A 17,556-nucleotide genomic window follows, 5' to 3' on the forward strand; every position below is an offset into this window, starting at 1 on the left:
AAGATTGCTCGTGAGACAGTGATCTTCGATGATTGTGATGAGCTCGGCAGCATTAGGATCCGCTCGCTGGACCCGGTCACCTCCCCACAGCTCGTGGTGTAGATTGAAGTCGCCAATGATGATCTGTTCATGTTGGGATGATTGTTCCAGTGCTTTGCCGAGAAGGGGTAGCGTGCTCCCTCTTTCGGTTGCGGTTTGTGTCGGGTTGTAGACATTGTGAACCATAATCCGTTGCTCTTCTTCTGTTCCAAGTCTTAGGTTTAGTGAGCCGAGATCTCTGTTTGCCTCTTCAAAGTGCCACCTGGAGTGATCGAGTCTCTTGTTGATGAAAAAGCAGACCCTGGCTGGAAGGGTTTGGTCTTTGTCTGGGTAGCATAGGTGAAATTGATCCTTGGCTGGGTGGTGAGTTATCGTGTCGAATGGGTTCTTCCAAGGCTCCTAGATAGCGAGGATGTCGTATCATCCTATGTCGGGATCTCGTAAGAGCGTGGCCATGACTATGTCTTTGGATTTTCTGACGTTATACTGTAGTATTGTAAGAGTATTTTGTGTTAACATTCTTGGTCGTCGATTTCCATCTGTTAACCATGCTGTGTGGTTTGTCTGTTGACATCCAGTGCTTCCAAGACCCTCCTAGAAGCGGCTGCCATTCGTCTTGGCCGCTGGCTCCCCATGTTTACGACGATCTCGTTATCGGGATTATCTGACGCCACCTGGTCACTGCCAGGGTTCGCTCTTTTCTGTAGCCTCTTGGTAGGCGACCTGCTCCGGGTCGAACTGGCATCCTGGGGTCGGCCTGATTCCAAAATAGGTCATCCTGTCCTGGTGATTGTGTTGGTGTTATTTTGCCGCTCCCGCGTTCTGGTTCCGGTAGATATCCTGGTAACGAAGCTTTCTAGCTCTAGATGATATCTGGGCCGCAGTTTAGAGGCCGCTTTGGCCTTATTGACCTCCTGCTTCCTGACAGGGCATTGGTTATTCCAGGCTTCGTGTACACCGTTGCAGGCCGCACATTTCCGTGGTGCATCCCTATCGCTCTTGGTTAGGCAATCCCGGGTAGGATGCTCTTGCGCGCAGTAGCCGCATGTTATTATTGCCTTGCACTGGGTTCCTATGTGGCCATATTTGTGACACTGGAAGCATTGTCTCACGCGGCACTGTCTGTCATAGAGTTCGCATTGGAACACCTCGCCTTGCCAAATGAGGCCCTCATCAATAACTTTATTCGCATCTTCCGGTCGTGTGAACTCGACCACGACCGAAGATGCTGATTTAGAGGACGAAGATCTCGTCAGCCAGCCTATGTACTTGATCTCCGCAGTTGGTATGAAAGGCTTATTATCCTGCAATAACCCATCTCTAATAAGTTCGAAGTTATCCATATCCATCGAACTAGTGCATACACCATATACCAAGACACCATACGTCGGAATGCGTACAGTGGCACCGTTTCCGATCCTTTGTTCCCAGTCTTCTGCAAACTGTCTAAGCGCTACCATATCCGATGAAGTGGCCGTCTTGATGCTCAAGTCACCGCTCCTGAGCTGATTGGAGGATACTACCTTGATCTTCTCTATGTGTTTGTTGCTGCTTTATGCGATTGCGAGGTCTACATGTGACTTAAGGCTACGGGGACTCATCGCTCTGATGTTGGCTATAGTGACAGGGTCTCTGATGTTGATGATAATCTCGCGTACGGTCTGGACAGGTGATGCTTTCTGGTTCTGTGGGTTATGTATGCTTGTCGCCAGCCCTCCCCTCGCCATCACGTTGGCGTAGGTAGGCATGGCGTTGGCTTGGTTCTGCTGGCTTACAAGCTTCATGTCTCTAATCATTTTCATTATTGCTTTACCGATTTCCGTGGCTTCTTTCGCGGCCGTTTTTGCGTCCATCGCAATTTCTGAATTACGTTGAACTACTTCCATGGTTTGTTAAGCTTTGGTGTTTGTTTCGTTGAGCTCATTTTTGAGGCTGTTGACGTGATGCGCTAGGCTTTCAGCTGCGGCTTTTGTTTCGACTTGGCCGATTTTCACTGCTTCGTAGACGTGACCAAGATCGGGCGTGCTCTGCATTTTGACGATGAGGGTGAGAGCCCCAATGAGGGCAACTCGAACTCCTCGGGATGCAACGGGTAGACCATCGCCGTTGTCGATGGCTGACAGTGCCTTTTGGAGATATTTGCTCAAATTTGTGGCGTGCTCTCGGTAATCAGTGGGCCAGATTTCGTCCTGGGGCCACGGGGTCGCCATGATGCCTGAGTCGCACTGGGCAATGCGACCGACAATGGGCTATCCAATTCACCTTTCGGAGCGGTGTTGCGGCGCTGTAAATAGCTGTTGTTTTCAAAAATTTCGTTCTCGCTGTTGTTGAAGTTTTTCGGTACGAGAGGGGTGTCGCTAATTAAATATAACGCGAAACCGCAGCGAAGTCACATGATCATTACAGTGTTATAGGGGGCGGCGATCTAGTGCGCAGTCAGAAAGTGGGGTCGGTTAATTTTAACAATAAGGTAGCTGAAGCGAGTCAAGGGAAGGGGTGAAACTGGTAGGCTGACACGAACCGACGAAGGAAACGACTCTGTTACTTTACTAGATCCAGCCTACTTCGTCCAGAGCTATGATGATTTCCTGTGACTGTACAAACAACAGTTAAGGGCCGGCGATGGTGATTGCAACAAGAGCTGGCATGCTCCATTTCTCATTGAAGAATGGTCTCAAACTGGCGTTGTTCTGTTCTCACTGTCGCGCTGATTGAACTGCCAAATCGCATGTCATCAATTGAGCTTCATACGTAAATGAAGGACAAATCAGACCATACTTTATAAATAGTTCTCTCTTTGAAACGGACCACTCTTTAATCGATTTCTTATTCATATATTAAATAAGGAGAAGTGAGAAGGATGTGAAGAGATTTCCATTCAGGAAGCTTATTTACGCTCCTTCCACTGATAATGAAGCTCCCCGTTATCATACCCTAGGTACCAATTTCTACTTTCCACTGCCACAATGCATTGCCCTTCATCTCTCTCATTTGTGACCGGGGTTCGAAGTTCCTTAAAACCCTTGGCTTTCTTAAGATCACAGCGACTGGAATTCGCTAAATTTTGAACCTCTTCAGGTATAATCCACAGAAGTTGGTTCACTGGGATCCAAGAATAGAAATTTGAATCTTGAAGGTCCGATGATATCTTCAACTTCGTACATTTTCCCTTCTCTAAACCATTCTCTACTATTCTACTGGTAAGCGTATTCTAAAACAATGAGAAGTATAATCTTACCAAGGAATTGGAAGACAGGGTCTAGTACCACAGTACCTTCGACTCCGGGCAGAGCAGGTGGCATCGTTGGTCGATTGATTTATTGTTGTGAGAAAAAAAGGTGGTTTGATGATCTGTCTTTTCTTGACATGACATTTCAGGCTTTAAATACCTAATTGGAGGCCTCAAAAGCCTAGCAATCCGTGCAAGGTCGGCACAGATGCAGAGAATAACCCTGTGCCATGGCCTGTAGAGTTCACCGCTGGTCTAACATGAAAAAGGCTTGCACAAAGGACCGAGAGTTGTAACATGCCGAAGGGGTGTGTATATATTGTTATCTCAACTGCAAGTCAACAGCCTCATCAGTTTGGCATAGGTACAAATGCCCTGGCTTGTCATTTCATAAAGCCAACTGTCGATGCCAACCACTTCATTTCGAACCCAGGGGTGACATAGACAAGAAATTCTTCCCTGCTAGCCTCAGGGATACATATCCCCAGATATTTCTCCCACTGCTCCTGCGTCGGATGTTCGAATTTCTCTACAGTGTCTAAATAATATCAGATTGTAACTCAATTCAAATTTTAATATCTCTTACCTTTAGATATTTTTCCCTTATGGAAGATACGCATACATAGGAAACCCCCCCAGGCAAAGTCAACCGAAGGGTTAGGATCATCACCGCTGCAAAGTTGACACAGATGTAGCTTGCAGTATGTGCACTCCCAGATCATCCAGTGAGGGCCAGAGCGGCAGTGCTGGCAAATCCACTGAACCAAAGTATTATCTGACTTGATCATTCGGAACTGGTGAGCGCAAGCGTTGGCCATTTTGTCCTAGTGTCTGTGTAAGAAATAGTTTATATATATAAAATAATCTCGTGCTGTGGCTTACAAAAGTGTGGTATGTAATTCGTGGACTGTTGATTGTAATTAGATGTAATATGAAAGCTTCTCTTATTGAAGTCTTGTAAACTTTGACTATTCTCATATTAAGTAGCACCTGACATTAATGACATTTATTAATGTATTCCCTTTTTGAATGATGATGTTCAAACTGACTGTAAGAAGTGCAATTTGATATGATCGGCCAATCGGGACGCAAGATTACGAGGAAGGGGCGTGCAAATGGGGGGCAGCGTGGAATTGAGAACGCACGGACCTTGCAAGAGCTTGAGGAAATGAGGGAAATGAGGGAAATGAGGGAAATGAGGGAAATGAGGAAAATGAGGAAAATGAGGAGATATGGCGTTACAGCGTTACGGCACCAGGATCGGGGGTCAGTAGCAGGGAATATCAGCACTAAGGAAGCTTGTAGGCGAGTATGCAAACAAAGCCGATAGTTGGCATAAGCCCATGCATGCCGACCCTGCACCATCGATCCCACATGCCTTTAATTACCTAAAGCCGTATCTAAACTACGAGCGGTACACCGACACAGATCGAGAGGGTGTATTTTCTGTCTTGAGAAACGCACACGAGAAACCAGTGGAAAGGATTGAAATTTTAAGGGCTTTGGTGGTTAAGGAGTAGTATATATTATGAAATTGGTCGAAAGACCTTAATTGCAGAAAGAAAATGAACCCCAAGCTGAGAACCGCCCCCGAGAACTGTTCTCTTGTCCCTTTGCCCATCATGGCTCGGCTTGTTCGACTTGGACATCACGATAGTGGCCTTCCATATTGTGGTCTGCTTCTGTGTCGAACTTGGCGCGTGGAGGAGCTTGGTGTGACTCTGGTGCGTATTCAGCAAGACGATAATGCCTGCGGGCAATTGCTGTCCCGATCTCAAGCATGTGCTGGCCAGCAAAAGATGGAAAGGCGTACCATCCAACAGCGCCAAGCCTGATACCAGCATTGATGCTGAAATCGATTGCCGAGACTTTATGCCAGTCCACATGTAGGTCAGCATCCAGCTGTTCAAAGGATGCTAGGATGGCAGCCAGGCTGTTTTGTCCCTGTGGCGCTGGGGAGTCTTTTCCAATGACCTTGAACTGGTAATGGTACTTAAGAGCCATAAAGTAGACCCCATCGACGTAGCTCTCAAGACTCTTAATGTCGTCTTCCAGATGTATAAGTGGCATCTTGAAATAATTGCGAAGGATATGGATTTGCCTGAGGACAAATGAAAGAGGGGGTGTTTCGTCGCTCTTTTCACCATGTATCGGCTCGTGACCTCTAGGGAAAGTGCCCGTCGGAGGGAAGACACTGAAAGAATAACGCCTCTAAGGCCTTGGTCGTCCGGTCTCAACGTCTGGAGGTAGTTGACCATCTTGGCAATTGGTCTAAAATGAGTGACAGAAGTTTCGGGAGATCACTGAAACTGGTTTGTCGAGGGGGGGTCAGCTATTTGTGACAGACTCAAAACCTACTCAGCCAGTTATAAGGAAGTAGCAAGGGCCCTGTCCGATCACAAGAAAATGAGACTGCTGACTTGCAGGTGGAACAAGACTTGCACACCCTTACCAAGACCATACGCCACCAACCTCACCTCGGCAGACTTCCCCGTCAAGACCAGAGGTTTCTACCCAGGAACTCTCGTAGGGGTACTAGTTCCGTGCCCCCACCTTCCCTTGCCTCCTGCGCCCTTAGCTTAGGCACATTTTGAGAAGTATAAAGAGACGAGTTAAGTCAACCCTACATCTGCAAACCAATCTCAGCACACACTTTAAACTTCCTCCTTCTTCCACTCTCAATTTAAGGAACTACCACTATGTCTTCACTGATTGAAAACACGGGGGGCTACGGAGGCTTTTATGCTTCGCTATCAAGTATGGAACGATTGCTGTATCCAACAAGCACCGTCTCATCTTTTCTCGAAGAAAGTAGTCGAATGCCCCCAGCCTTGTTTATCCTGCACAAAATCTACAAATGTCGCAAAACCCTTGGAATGCCCCATCAACATCTTGAAGACGACGTTGAGATACTCCGTCAGTACATGATCGAGATCTTTGTAGCCTACTGCCACAAACACCGCGCAATTGGCCAGGTCGGCCATTTGGTCCGAATCTGAAGACACCCTACCTGCTATCCTAGCAAACCTGGTTGATACATCCTCTGATCTCGGACCTATTGACTTTTGGAAGGTCACGACAATCCAGTATGAATCTATTCTTGGGTTCTTGGTCGGTGGCAACCGTTGGTTTATCCCTCCATCTATGGCTCATACTGTGAGACAGAAGCTTCAACTCGGGACTGGATATGTTCGCGAACGTTATCAACCCAATACTTCGGCCCAGCCAGAGCTATGGCTAACCCCTGGCCCTGGCCTGGTCAAGCCTCAGGCTCTACCAATGCGACCTCTGTCCACTAGACTGCCTGGCCAGGTCAATTTGGTGCAGAATACTCAGGCTTCACCAATGCAATCTCAGCCTCAGCAGCTCCTAAAGCCAAATATCCAGGCTCCACCAATGCAACGTCAGTCTTATGCTGGTGTTTCTGACTGGATGAAGAACAACAGTCCGAACCAGTCCCCTGACCGTCAGTTCTCCCCGGAAATGATTTACCCCCCCACCTCTTCCTCCTCTGATTCGTGATGGTTTGGAACTGGTACTCTGTCTTTCCTTTCTTCGGTTTCTCACCAATGACTTTCTTTAAGTATTATTATATTTATTTTTTAACTTAATTAACTCTCACACTCGTTAATAAATCTCTTATACTATATAACTCTCTTCAACTCTCTGTGAACCTCCCTGAATTATCTTGTTTTCTTGATTCCTTCTCCTAGCATTCCTCTTCTTTCAGAGTGGCCCAACGATGGGAATATTCGTCTCCTTTTCTTCCTGGCGTATAAGCACTCGTAAAACTATGGTTGCCATGTTGCTAGTGATGCTCGGTGCCATATCTGGCCAGTCTCTGTCATGTTCAGGATCCTTTGGTTCTATTAAGACCGGCTTTTGAGCGGTTTTCCAACTCTGTGTCTCAGCCAGGTTCAAATCCCAAAGGAGAACGCCACCGTCAACGTTCTTGGGTTTTGGGTTTATCACAACTTTGTAACGAGTGCCATCGGATAGGATATTGTATCCTTCACCAATGCCTCTATTCGCCATCCATAGTGTAATTGTGGCAAGTCCCCCAGCAATGCCAATTACAGGGATCCGCTCTTGTGGCCTTAGCTTGTTGCCGATCTCTCTAATCACCTTCAGACGGCAGGAGGACCTGCACAAGAACGACGCTAGGTAGGACAGTTCCTCCTTCTTGAGATGTGCTTCATCGAATTGGGAGTTTGAGGCACTTGTGCAATGACGGAGGGGGTACTCATCCGCCTCTGAGGTCTTTCGTAGTTTTGTATAATAATAGAAGCCAAGATAAAGAAAGAGGCCAATGAGGATGAGAATTATTGGAAGGCATACCGCCAAAACAATTGTACCATCTTTTGATAGCGACATCTCAATTTGGTCTAGGCCTTGGGGGAGGCTTCGGGGCACCAGTTGTATCGTATGCGCCGCGGCCCTTGTTGTCCAAGGAACTAGGAGAGGATTGCAGGAAAAAGATTGATTGAAAGACAGGCTTGAATTATTTGGCGAACCAGTGTCGGTGAGGCCTACAAGCAGTCGCCTTGCCGGGTTGCACACTTCTTTAAGTAGTTGATGTTATCGATTAAGGTGATAGATCACAAGTATTTAAAGCACTAGTTCTAATTTCGGTTTATGCACACACCCTGCCTCTAGTCTGCAATATTCAGCGGTCCCATGTCAAGCTAGTCCTACCTAGGAATCTTTTGAGCAAGTGATCGAAAGTTGGTTAGCTAGTCTCACTTCCCCACCTCATTCCCTCATTTTCCTCATTTTCCTCATTTTCCTCATTTTCCTCATTTTCCTCATTTTCCTCATTTTCCTCATTTTCCTCAAGCAGCCCATTATGCGACCTGAGATAGCGGTAATGGCCAGGAATGCATGAACATGTTGGAAGGCCAGTAAAGACAAGAATTGTCTAGTATAAAAGAGGTACAGTTGTTACAACAAAAATTGTCTTTAACATTCAATCAACATGGCAGACACTCCGAACGAAAAAGACCAGTCGCAGAAAGGAGGAGCGAAAGATCAGTCGCAGAAAGGAGGAAACATTCAATATGAAAGTGATTCATCCGGTAAGTTTTAAATCAACTATTTTATTTGCTAAATTCTCACAATCTAAGGAGCTGGCAAGAGCAAAGGCAACGATCCCGTGACAGAGGAACAAGGAGCCAGTGTGATAGTTGTCAGTGCAGACAAAACAGGGTATAAATACGATCATCCTACCCCAAAGTAGGAATAGAAAATGAAATATAATGGAGGGTTCTTGATGGCGAGTGTGTTATGCCTGACCCAAGAAGCAAGCCTGATTTAGTGTCCCATGTGACGTCTCTGTGGAAGCCTTCACTGCTCAGTGACATTACCGCCGGCTCATTAGACGGAATAAGAGGCACAATAACCTTCAGCCAATTAGGGCGGACGGTAATGGGACCAGTATCATGACGGACTGAGATCCTGCTTAAGTGTATATCTATGGAGCTGATGAAACCCAATTCGATCTTATAAGTCAGCTTGGTCCTGAACTACTATAGGCTTACGTACCAGCAATCCCAGAACCGGGCTGTTCACAGCGTCGTGGTATGAAGTCCAATCAAACCTGAAGATTCTCACACCAGGGATATCCAGGGGTACGCAACCATCCTGCTCCTCAGCTGCTTCGGATGCCTTTTGCTGAATTGTCTCTGAAAGATTAAAGCATTTGTAATCTGCCATTGAGTCGGGAATAGCAAACATTGCTTCGGTATTGATGTGTTTATATATATCCATGTCGCCTTTCGCCCATCTGTCACGAATTGGGTCGTAGCGATTCTTTGTGGGAGCTGGAAGTATGTGGGGTACTGGCTTTTGGTTTTCGATCACCGAGACAAACCTGAGGAACTCTGTCCTCGGGAGGGTGTAGGTACCAAGAGCTTTGCAAACCTCCTCGTACCTGTTTTATGGTTAATTGAGCGGCACAAGCGTAGGAAGAGAAATACCTACGAATAGTTTGAGAGCTTATATGCGACAAGAAAAGGAATATAAAGTGCCTGTGAAGCATGCTCTTCGGGGAGAATTTTAATGCTTTGAAAGTGTGACTTGAACTGGTCTGGCTCTTGTTTATAAGCCGCCAGAGATGCCAGGTTTAGAGGTGCTTCTCCTTGTCAGTGCTAGAAGAGAAGTCAATATAATAACTTACCGTATAGTAGCACAGCCTCAAAGGCCCGGTGCCGTAATTGTGGGTACACTTGATCGATCAAAGCGATCACACCTCGTACAAGACAAGCGTAGTTCCGAATACTTATAACCGAGCATGTAGCAGACACGCGCGCCTCATAATTGCGATGAGCCACAACTTCATCTTTACCACTTTCTACGCAAAAGATTGCAACATTGATAAACCTCCGTATACCATCAGGCAAAGCTTCATCCAAGAGAATAAGGTTTGAAATCCATATGTTAATGTCCTCCACGGTGACGAACCTACGTCGTCTTCTGGCACTTTGCCACTCGTCCTCAGTTTTAGGTATAGAATCCTTCAATTGTTGCTGAATTTGTGCCGGTGGCTTCCGTCGCTTAACTGGCCTTGAGGGATTGAGCTGAAATTGGGAGAAAGACCCCTGTTGAGAACTGATTGATTGTCTTTCATTCATAGTTGAAACTAAAGAGTGTAGCAGAGGTTATATAGGAGAGAAATATTTATTTAAAGGTTGCAAACTAACTAAGCAGATAATAAAGTAAGATAACAATAAAGCGATAAGGTGATAATGATAAGAGGATACAAGGATATGGCAATAAGGCAATAAGGCCATAAGGCAATAAGGCAATAATGTGATAACGATAAGCTAATTAACTGATAAGATTATGCTTAGGTGTATTTTGTCTACGTATCACGTGGTTATCAGGCTGTCCCCTCTTCCTGCTGTTGGGCAGTCCCGCTATTCTTTAACCTTCAAGTAACAATGTCATCAAATATCGCTCACGTCACAGAAGAAATATCAGCGGTGGGATTTTCAGTGCACCAAGACGCGCATTTCGGTGCCTTAGTGGACAGTGTTATTAACAAAAAATTTAATTTCTATTCAGAGGAGGGATTCAGCCTTTTTAGGGCTGTACTGCGAAATGATGTGAGTAAGGGCAATAATCCTTGTGGCATCGCGCATCTGACCTACGCTAGCTAGTCTCCAATGTTATCCCCGACGTTATCAAAGCAGTCCTGCCAGAACCGGTCTTTATATTCTGTCGTGTATTCGGCCGAACCCGACAGAAACACTCCATCGTGAACCGAAAAGACGAGAAAAGTATGCGAATTTTGACCGTTTGGTGCTGGTCAAGCGAATCCAAGGCCACTCTCTACTCAGGCTCACATCTTCACCATTTGAATGCAAAGGATTCAGATAACAGCTTGTTGGAAGTGTCTGATAAGGCTCTACAGCAGGATGACATACAGCAGCGTCCCTACCATATCGATTTGGGCGGTTTGTATGTTTGTATTTACCACGAATCTGGGCGTTTACTGACAGGTTCAGTGCTATAGTGGATGGCCGATGTGCTTGGCAGATGATGAACGGTAAGGGTGTATTGTTCGGGTTTGCGATCCCTGATGAAGCAAGACACTGGTTTCCAATGGCTTTCCCGTCTACACTGCAGAGCACCATAACAAATATAATGGCTGGAACGGATATTGCAATTAGAGCAGATTATCGTCGGGTTGCCCAGCCCCAAAAACATATCACCACGACTACCACTACGAACGAAAAGGAGCAAGTCAAAACAACGTCTGCAGGCAACAGCGATCAGGCCCACGATATGGCCAGCGACCAGCGCCCCTCCGAATCGAATCTAGACAGCCACGAGGGACGTATAGATGATATATCGCACAAATAAACTCAAGGACACTCTCTCTCTATATGTAATAGTATCTCGTCGGTGGTCATATGGAACAGCCAGTCTTCAATTGTATAAGAATTGCTCATTGGGGCTCGATCGGGAGCATCTTGATTTTGATGTGGAATGTGCGAATCTCGGGGGATGCTGTGGGCCGGGGAGTTTGAAGTATCTTGGTTCCGTTCTTCTGTGTTGACGTTGACCGTAACATTATCGAGCTTTGGAGCCTTGCGAGGCCGTGCTGTCGCTTTTGTCGCTCGTTTTTGCTTCTTTCTGGGTTTGGATTTGTGCAGATCGATTCGGGCCAGACCAAGAGCGTTGTGCCAATCTTTCGAAGCCTTGGCGAGACCGTTATGGTTACTGGGTTTCAGACAACGTTCTATATGATGCTGTCGATCATACTGCCACACAATATTATCTTCACAGCCCTCGCACTTCTCCTTACACGGTAGATCTGGGCTATGAGTTAAATCACGCGGAGGTGGGGTCGATGAGGAAACTGACGCTTGGTGTAGTGTCGTTCGAGGTTGTCTGGTCGCGTATACCGTTTCAAACTGCTTTCACAAGCTGAGTGCGGACAAGGCATTCCATTCAGCTTCGTCGGCTTCTTCGGATCTCGTTTCGATTGCTCATCCTGCTCATCGTCGGTCGATACCGAGCTTTCCTCGGTCGAGACCGAGTTTGGTAAAGTTTCCAAGGCCGCATAATTTTGAGGAACGGGTACTTGGAGCTGCTGCATGAGATGTAAGATAAGAGATTCTGTTCGCTGTATGTGGTTTCGAAAGTTCTGGTAGGAAGATTTAAACAGTTGTCGAGATTGCTCCAAATCATTGTGGAGTAATTGTATTTGATTCTTGAACAGTGTTAGAATATCCGAAGCTGACTTAGACTCGCCCACTTACAATGATCTCATCTGTGTCGGGTGAGAAACTCATTTCTTTGTGGCTCATTTTGATTGGGGAAAAATAAGTTCAAGTTTGAAACGGCGAAGCCATGAGAAGTGGCAAACAGGTAAACCTGTTGTCACGTGTCACCGACCCCTCAGCGGCCGGATCTATATAAGGAGCGCGTGATTCTTCCAGTTTCCCGTTGCCGCGACCCCTACTACTTATTTCATCATCCTTATTTCACCATCCTTATTTCACCATCCTTATTTCACCACCCTTATTTCACCACCCTCATCTCCTTCTATCAATTTATTTATCATGCCGGATTCAGCCTGTACACTCTGCGACGGCACAGGCAAGAAAGCAGGCACTACATTTACCTGCGGTGCTTGTGACGGCACTGGGAAGGAGCAACCATGATCGTCTGGACCAGTATTGGAAATGCATTTATACTACGGATATTCCTAGGTACTAGACTTAACTATCTCACTCTATTGCATACTATTAACAGCAAAGAGTCTAGGATAAAGCAATTTTAAGGGATCTTTGCATAGGAAGGCGTAAGAAAGGAATATTACCTTGTTTGTTTATGCAGATGTGACGGCGGGATTTTCCGAGCTATACCTACATTAGGCTAGTACGTCGGCAACTCATTGTCAGATTAACTCTCCCATCATGTTGGCTGCTTCTTCACTTAATAATTCATTCCTCATTTCCTGATGTCATCAGGCGCGCTGGGTGTGCCTCCGAGGCATCCCGCTTCCGTGATTCATACCAGGGGGTAATAAGTGCTGGTAGACCTCTGTTCTATTTGCTTACGTATCGGGCACCGGCGATATCTGTTGATATTTTTACAGTCAGGAGCCCAAAACAGTCGCGTAAGAAAACCCCCTCGGCCATGCAAGGCTTGGAAGTTCGGATATCGGTTCCGACCTCCGACTCAATTCCAGGCAAGGGAAAGAAATTTTGCCAATATTTTCAGACATTCCTCCAGAGCATCGGCTTTTATCATTAATCTGGGCTGGATCTTCGCGGGCTAGATAAATGAAACCTTGCCTCTGGTAACATCCTCTGATCAATATTTCCCTCCATTCTTCATAATGTCCCAATATTGCTTTATGCCGCTCTCTGTTTGCAATCTCACAGTTTAATGGTATGCCTTTATTCCTCATCTAGGCGCTCTTTAGTTGCCGAAGGAGCGTCTTATCCTCTTTTATCTACCTGCAATATTGCCAGTCATGGTTAAGCCACAGCTCTACTTGATCACATCGAGCCTTTCCCCATTTGTGTTCTATGGCATATTGGACCATATTGTGGTTACACTGCATCATGTAATGCAGGTCAAGAAGTGGGCTGTCCCTGCGCACTTAGACATACACCTCCTCCAGTATACTTGCTTACATCCATAATATGCACCCATGGGTCATGAGACAAGGCAGCTACCTTGTATAGTAGATATTGCATTTATCCCCTCACTTAGTTAGGCAATCATTCTGAGGCCGTACATATCTGTATCAAGAGTTGAAAATAGGTATAAATACCCCGAGATGCATCGATGTTAAGCTATACTTCTCCCTTACTTGCCACAAGAATCATTCTTTAGAATCACCTGTAAGTTACATGTGTTCAACTATTTATCTTTCTGACATTTATCCCCCAGCAAAAGGAAACTACTTCTCCATTACGCAACATGTGTATCAAAGCAGCACCTGCCACAGTCTACCGGAAGTGCGGTCACCGATCTCAGGGCGTGGAATAAATATACCCTTGCGCGAGCGCTCCTAACGGTCCGACGTGCAATAACCCACCCTACAATCACTCAATTTCTGACAACAGAGTGAACAAATGGTGTGACGACTGTGTCGCGGCGGGCAAAGGAACGAACTAAGAGTGGAAAGCTGATGCGGGGTTTATGCAATGTATCAGGATATCATGTCAAGTAAATACCGAGTATTGCATAACTGAAGTGCCTCCTCTATTAATACGCTGTCACCCTTGTTCTGTCTTATCGCTTCTCTACGTGCACCACGAAGTATTATGTCTATCATATTGCCTTTCCTAAATGTCCCCGAGGAACTCCTTAGCACTGGGTCATCTCAAGGGATGACCTATGGCATTGACAAGGATATTGTTGTGAAAGTTCCATTCCAGTATGAAGTTTCCCCAGGCATACCCTTATCTCATTGCTGGGACCTTTCTATCAAAAGCTTCATTGCCATGGAAAAGGAGATGGCGGTCTATGATGCACTGCAAGTCCAACCTCACCGCAACTTTGTCAAAAGACTTGAACCTAGCAGCGTCAATTGTTTATTCCTCGAAAGACTCGATCTCTTGGAGAAAGTTTGGTGAGTTGCAAGGCCTATGGATCGAAACCGATGGGTTTTAGAGTTGCTTGATGCTGTTAGCTGGCTAGAAAATATCGGCTTTATCAATGGAGATCTTGCGGTACGAAATCTTGGTGTTGACAAGGCTGGCACATTGAAGGTCTTTGACTTTGGCTCAAGTTCATTCTCTGATACAGAGAATGATGTGATAGCGGATCACTTTGATTTGGCAACATGTCTGCATTTCATTCTTTCAGGCATAGATCCTTTTGCTGGTTTCCAGTCGCATTCAGAAGCTATCCGGACAAGACATGCATTAAAGGCTGGCCAATGGACTATTGCAGAAGGTGCTGAGGTTATTGGGGATATTATCCAGGACGGGTGGACTGGGAGGACTGGAGCCAAACATTTCAAAGGCATACTCAACGATGTTGCTAGGAGACTGGGCACTACGAAACTGTCTCCAGACTCCTTGTCTGAGAGCACAGATTATTACAGCCTTCAGCTGCGCTGTCAAGATTGGCTGCGTGACAATCCGAGGAACCCACTCTGGAAGAATCTCGATGAGTATCTTGTGGCGTGCAAAGATGCAGGACATGAGAGAGACTTAGATGACTTACGGTAACTAGCAAGTCAGGTCTGTTGATGTTATCACAACAACCTCAATCTAGATAATAGAATAGTGGATTTAGCGAGCAAGGAAGAGGAGCAGAGGCTATATCGCAACGAAGAAGGCCGATTTGAGGTTTATATGCTTTTGTTTGTTGAAATATGCTCCTGCTGGGGACGCTTTCCTGACTCTGGAACACGATGCCTCGTCCTTCCTTATGCTTTCTGGCCACGGCCAAGTCGCACGACGCGCCGACATGCCTCTGAAGAGCTCCGCTTCCGTGATCCGCTGAACGGCCTTAAATTCGGGCAGCTGTAGTTACAATCCGTGCCGACACGGGAAACGAGGGAGTATTGGATGGTCCAGCAGAAGCTACTCTCACACGTGGGAAGGTTATAGAGATGGATGCAAAAGGCAGCTGTGAGTAGCTGTTGGAAAATCCGGGAATCCCCCTTATCTTCAGGATTCAGACTGTTAGTCTGAAAGTCCTAGATTTAAAGTTCAAAGTCCTAGATGAAACTATCTAGAGATATAAACCCGAGAAGAGCTCTCATCTCAATAATGAATAACCAAGTCTCATAAAATACATTTTCACCCAGCACTACTGCGCAATATAAACAACAGTAGCAGGTGTATGTAGGGACGAGAGACCGGGCAAATTCGCAGACCCTTAGCTTTACTCTCATAAACGCTATCGACATGCCTGCCAATTTGACCTCTTCGTTCGTGCTCGTAGAGAATTCCCAACGCAGGTTGCTGTTCTCTGTACACCATCGACGGAGTACGATGTGGCGGGATCACACGAAAGACACTTTTCATGCGGGTACGACAATGCTGAAGAAGTAACCACGCTTGCCCAAAGGCACTATTAGTTGGGGTGAGGCCGACTGGTCGTGAGGAAAAGGGTCGTTTTGTTTTGAGACACGTGAGATACGAGTTCTGAGATTATCACGGAAGTTTTGGTTTAGAGTGGCTGATAAAGGTTAAGAAAGGTTGACCATTCTCGAGCAACATGATAATCCGAGTAACCTAGCCTAGAAAGAACCTTGAAGAGCACCTGATATCAGCGGTAATCGGTTGGTAAGAGTCATAGCCAATAATCATAGTAAAGTCCGTCTGTTGATGTCCTCATCTATGCTTCTTCTGTAACATAATATCCCAATACTGCTTTACGCCACTCTCTGTGCGATTTAAACTATTTGCAATCTGATAGTCTGATGGCGTGCCTCCGGTCCTCTTCTGGGTGCCTTTAAATGCCCGAAGGAGCTTCTCTTCCTTCTCAGTCCACCTGCGACGTTGAGTACTTCTTTGTTGGGAACCTTGGGGCTGTGAGATGGTGAGCTCGGTTTCGCTGTCACTATCATCAAAGCTAGAACCAGTGTTTGATCTATCGTCGCCGCTATCATCACCCACTCCATCCGCAGCCACATGTATGGTGTCAGACATAGACTGGACGCTGACGTCTGGTTTCAGGCTATGTGGTTGGTCCTGGTACAACTTGACTCCTATGATGGTGGTTGTCTTCTGGGCATCAAGTAGCGCTGAAATAGCCTTCTCAACTGACGCTGATGTGAGCTTTAGTCGTTTCGATAAGTGGCAAACATCTGAGCTAGAAAGACTTGCGCCGCCCTCTGAAAACGAACGTTTTATCGATGAGGATATGACCGAGCTGGGCTCTATCGTGATGCCAGGCTCTGTCGTGATGCTGGATTCTGTGGCGCCAGCCAGCATACTATTTGCTGCTGCTGCAACGGCGCGCAACTTCATATCATTCAAGCTGACTCATCTGTTGCCTGGGGTAGAGGATGAGGGCTCTTGAGACTCTAATACTGTATGGTTCTCTCCAGATAGCGTAGCGTAGGATATAGTATTAGATACATTGAAATCAGCTATCTGGAGGCTAGTATTTTGCATGCTGTCATTGTTGTTAACGAAGGCATCTTATAGTTGTCAGTGATATTCCTATAGTCCTTAATTTGGATATGTTTACCTTGATTTCTGCAAATTTGTTTTTGGTAATGTGGTGAGGTTGCTAAAGGTGTACTGATGCTTGAGGCCATTGATGGAGTGGTTTTTGTATCTGGTGACCAAGTGTGGTCGGCAGAACTGATCTCTGTATTGCTCTCTTCTTCAGAGGTGTTGATATTATAAGCTTCTCGCTCAATGTTCAGCTCGGAGGTTAAAGGCATTGTGGCAATTGCCGCTGGAAGCCTTTGTCTTGGCTCATCATCCTTATACCGATAACCATGGCAGCTGAGATCCCGGCTGGTGTGTTGGGGGTCGATAGTAGATTCTATAAGACGTTAGTAGTGGTCGTTAAGATCTAAGGTATAGGTTATCCTAACCAGCGCCAGTTACTGGATTTTCTGATGTAGGCAAACAGTAATCCAACCATTCCTCTGTAGTAGGAAAATCAAAATAAGGGTTTTCATCTCTATTTGTGATAGTCACTGCAATAAATTTCTCATCAATATGAGAACATCTATGGCCAGCAACTGAGGATAGTGGAGGGAGACTGCCAACACTTGTAGTGCTTGTCGGAGCAAGTGTGGAGCGTCTCTGCTTGGCTTGCTTAGGATGATAAGGCTTGAATTTGAGGCCCAT

At 46.1% G+C, this 17,556-nt stretch overlaps 10 protein-coding genes across 10 annotated transcripts; 4 read left to right on the top strand and 6 right to left on the bottom strand.

Moving 5' to 3' along the window:
• Positions 1 to 812: 812 nt before the first annotated feature.
• On the bottom strand, positions 813 to 1,925 carry FOIG_16485 (uncharacterized protein; the record flags this gene model as incomplete). Its single annotated transcript, XM_031217946.1, has 2 exons — positions 813 to 1,573; positions 1,631 to 1,925. The coding sequence occupies 2 exons, from the start codon at positions 1,923 to 1,925 to the stop codon at positions 813 to 815; spliced, it is 1,056 nt and encodes a 351-aa protein (XP_031052334.1).
• A 6-nt stretch (positions 1,926 to 1,931) lies between these two features.
• FOIG_16486 (uncharacterized protein) lies at positions 1,932 to 2,249 on the bottom strand (the record flags this gene model as incomplete). The annotated part of the gene is made up of 1 exon (XM_031217947.1): positions 1,932 to 2,249. The coding sequence occupies one exon, from the start codon at positions 2,247 to 2,249 to the stop codon at positions 1,932 to 1,934; it is 318 nt and encodes a 105-aa protein (XP_031052335.1).
• Positions 2,250 to 3,651: 1,402 nt separating this feature from the next.
• FOIG_16487 (uncharacterized protein) lies at positions 3,652 to 4,086 on the bottom strand (the record flags this gene model as incomplete). Its single annotated transcript, XM_031217948.1, has 2 exons — positions 3,652 to 3,806; positions 3,855 to 4,086. The coding sequence occupies 2 exons, from the start codon at positions 4,084 to 4,086 to the stop codon at positions 3,652 to 3,654; spliced, it is 387 nt and encodes a 128-aa protein (XP_031052336.1).
• An 802-nt stretch (positions 4,087 to 4,888) lies between these two features.
• Positions 4,889 to 5,338, bottom strand: FOIG_16488 (uncharacterized protein; the record flags this gene model as incomplete). The annotated part of the gene is made up of 1 exon (XM_031217949.1): positions 4,889 to 5,338. The coding sequence occupies one exon, from the start codon at positions 5,336 to 5,338 to the stop codon at positions 4,889 to 4,891; it is 450 nt and encodes a 149-aa protein (XP_031052337.1).
• A 629-nt stretch (positions 5,339 to 5,967) lies between these two features.
• FOIG_16489 (uncharacterized protein) lies at positions 5,968 to 6,790 on the top strand (the record flags this gene model as incomplete). Its single annotated transcript, XM_031217950.1, has 2 exons — positions 5,968 to 6,188; positions 6,244 to 6,790. 2 exons carry the CDS (start codon positions 5,968 to 5,970, stop codon positions 6,788 to 6,790), a joined length of 768 nt encoding a protein of 255 aa, XP_031052338.1.
• A 1,453-nt stretch (positions 6,791 to 8,243) lies between these two features.
• On the top strand, positions 8,244 to 8,504 carry FOIG_16490 (uncharacterized protein; the record flags this gene model as incomplete). Its single annotated transcript, XM_031217951.1, has 2 exons — positions 8,244 to 8,343; positions 8,392 to 8,504. The coding sequence occupies 2 exons, from the start codon at positions 8,244 to 8,246 to the stop codon at positions 8,502 to 8,504; spliced, it is 213 nt and encodes a 70-aa protein (XP_031052339.1).
• A 263-nt stretch (positions 8,505 to 8,767) lies between these two features.
• On the bottom strand, positions 8,768 to 9,897 carry FOIG_16491 (uncharacterized protein; the record flags this gene model as incomplete). The annotated part of the gene is made up of 3 exons (XM_031217952.1): positions 8,768 to 9,197; positions 9,248 to 9,398; positions 9,444 to 9,897. 3 exons carry the CDS (start codon positions 9,895 to 9,897, stop codon positions 8,768 to 8,770), a joined length of 1,035 nt encoding a protein of 344 aa, XP_031052340.1.
• Positions 9,898 to 10,912: 1,015 nt separating this feature from the next.
• On the top strand, positions 10,913 to 11,131 carry FOIG_16492 (uncharacterized protein; the record flags this gene model as incomplete). Its single annotated transcript, XM_031217953.1, has 1 exon — positions 10,913 to 11,131. The coding sequence occupies one exon, from the start codon at positions 10,913 to 10,915 to the stop codon at positions 11,129 to 11,131; it is 219 nt and encodes a 72-aa protein (XP_031052341.1).
• Positions 11,132 to 14,044: 2,913 nt separating this feature from the next.
• FOIG_16493 (uncharacterized protein) lies at positions 14,045 to 15,196 on the top strand. Its single transcript, XM_031217954.1, has one exon. It carries the CDS (start codon positions 14,380 to 14,382, stop codon positions 14,965 to 14,967), a length of 588 nt encoding a protein of 195 aa, XP_031052342.1. The 5' UTR covers positions 14,045 to 14,379; the 3' UTR covers positions 14,968 to 15,196.
• Positions 15,197 to 16,080: 884 nt separating this feature from the next.
• Positions 16,081 to 17,556, bottom strand: FOIG_16494 (uncharacterized protein; the record flags this gene model as incomplete). The annotated part of the gene is made up of 4 exons (XM_031217955.1): positions 16,081 to 16,713; positions 16,783 to 16,892; positions 16,943 to 17,245; positions 17,298 to 17,556. 4 exons carry the CDS (start codon positions 17,554 to 17,556, stop codon positions 16,081 to 16,083), a joined length of 1,305 nt encoding a protein of 434 aa, XP_031052343.1.

The sequence above is a fragment of the Fusarium odoratissimum genome, assembly GCF_000260195.1.
Source record: "Fusarium odoratissimum NRRL 54006 unplaced genomic scaffold supercont1.85, whole genome shotgun sequence".
NCBI lineage: Eukaryota > Fungi > Ascomycota > Sordariomycetes > Hypocreales > Nectriaceae > Fusarium > Fusarium odoratissimum.

Excerpts from the sequence above, each read along its gene's own strand:
- FOIG_16493 (XM_031217954.1), top strand. The coding sequence starts at position 14,380 with ATGGATCGAAACCGATGGGTTTTAGAGTTGCTTGATGCTGTTAGCTGG.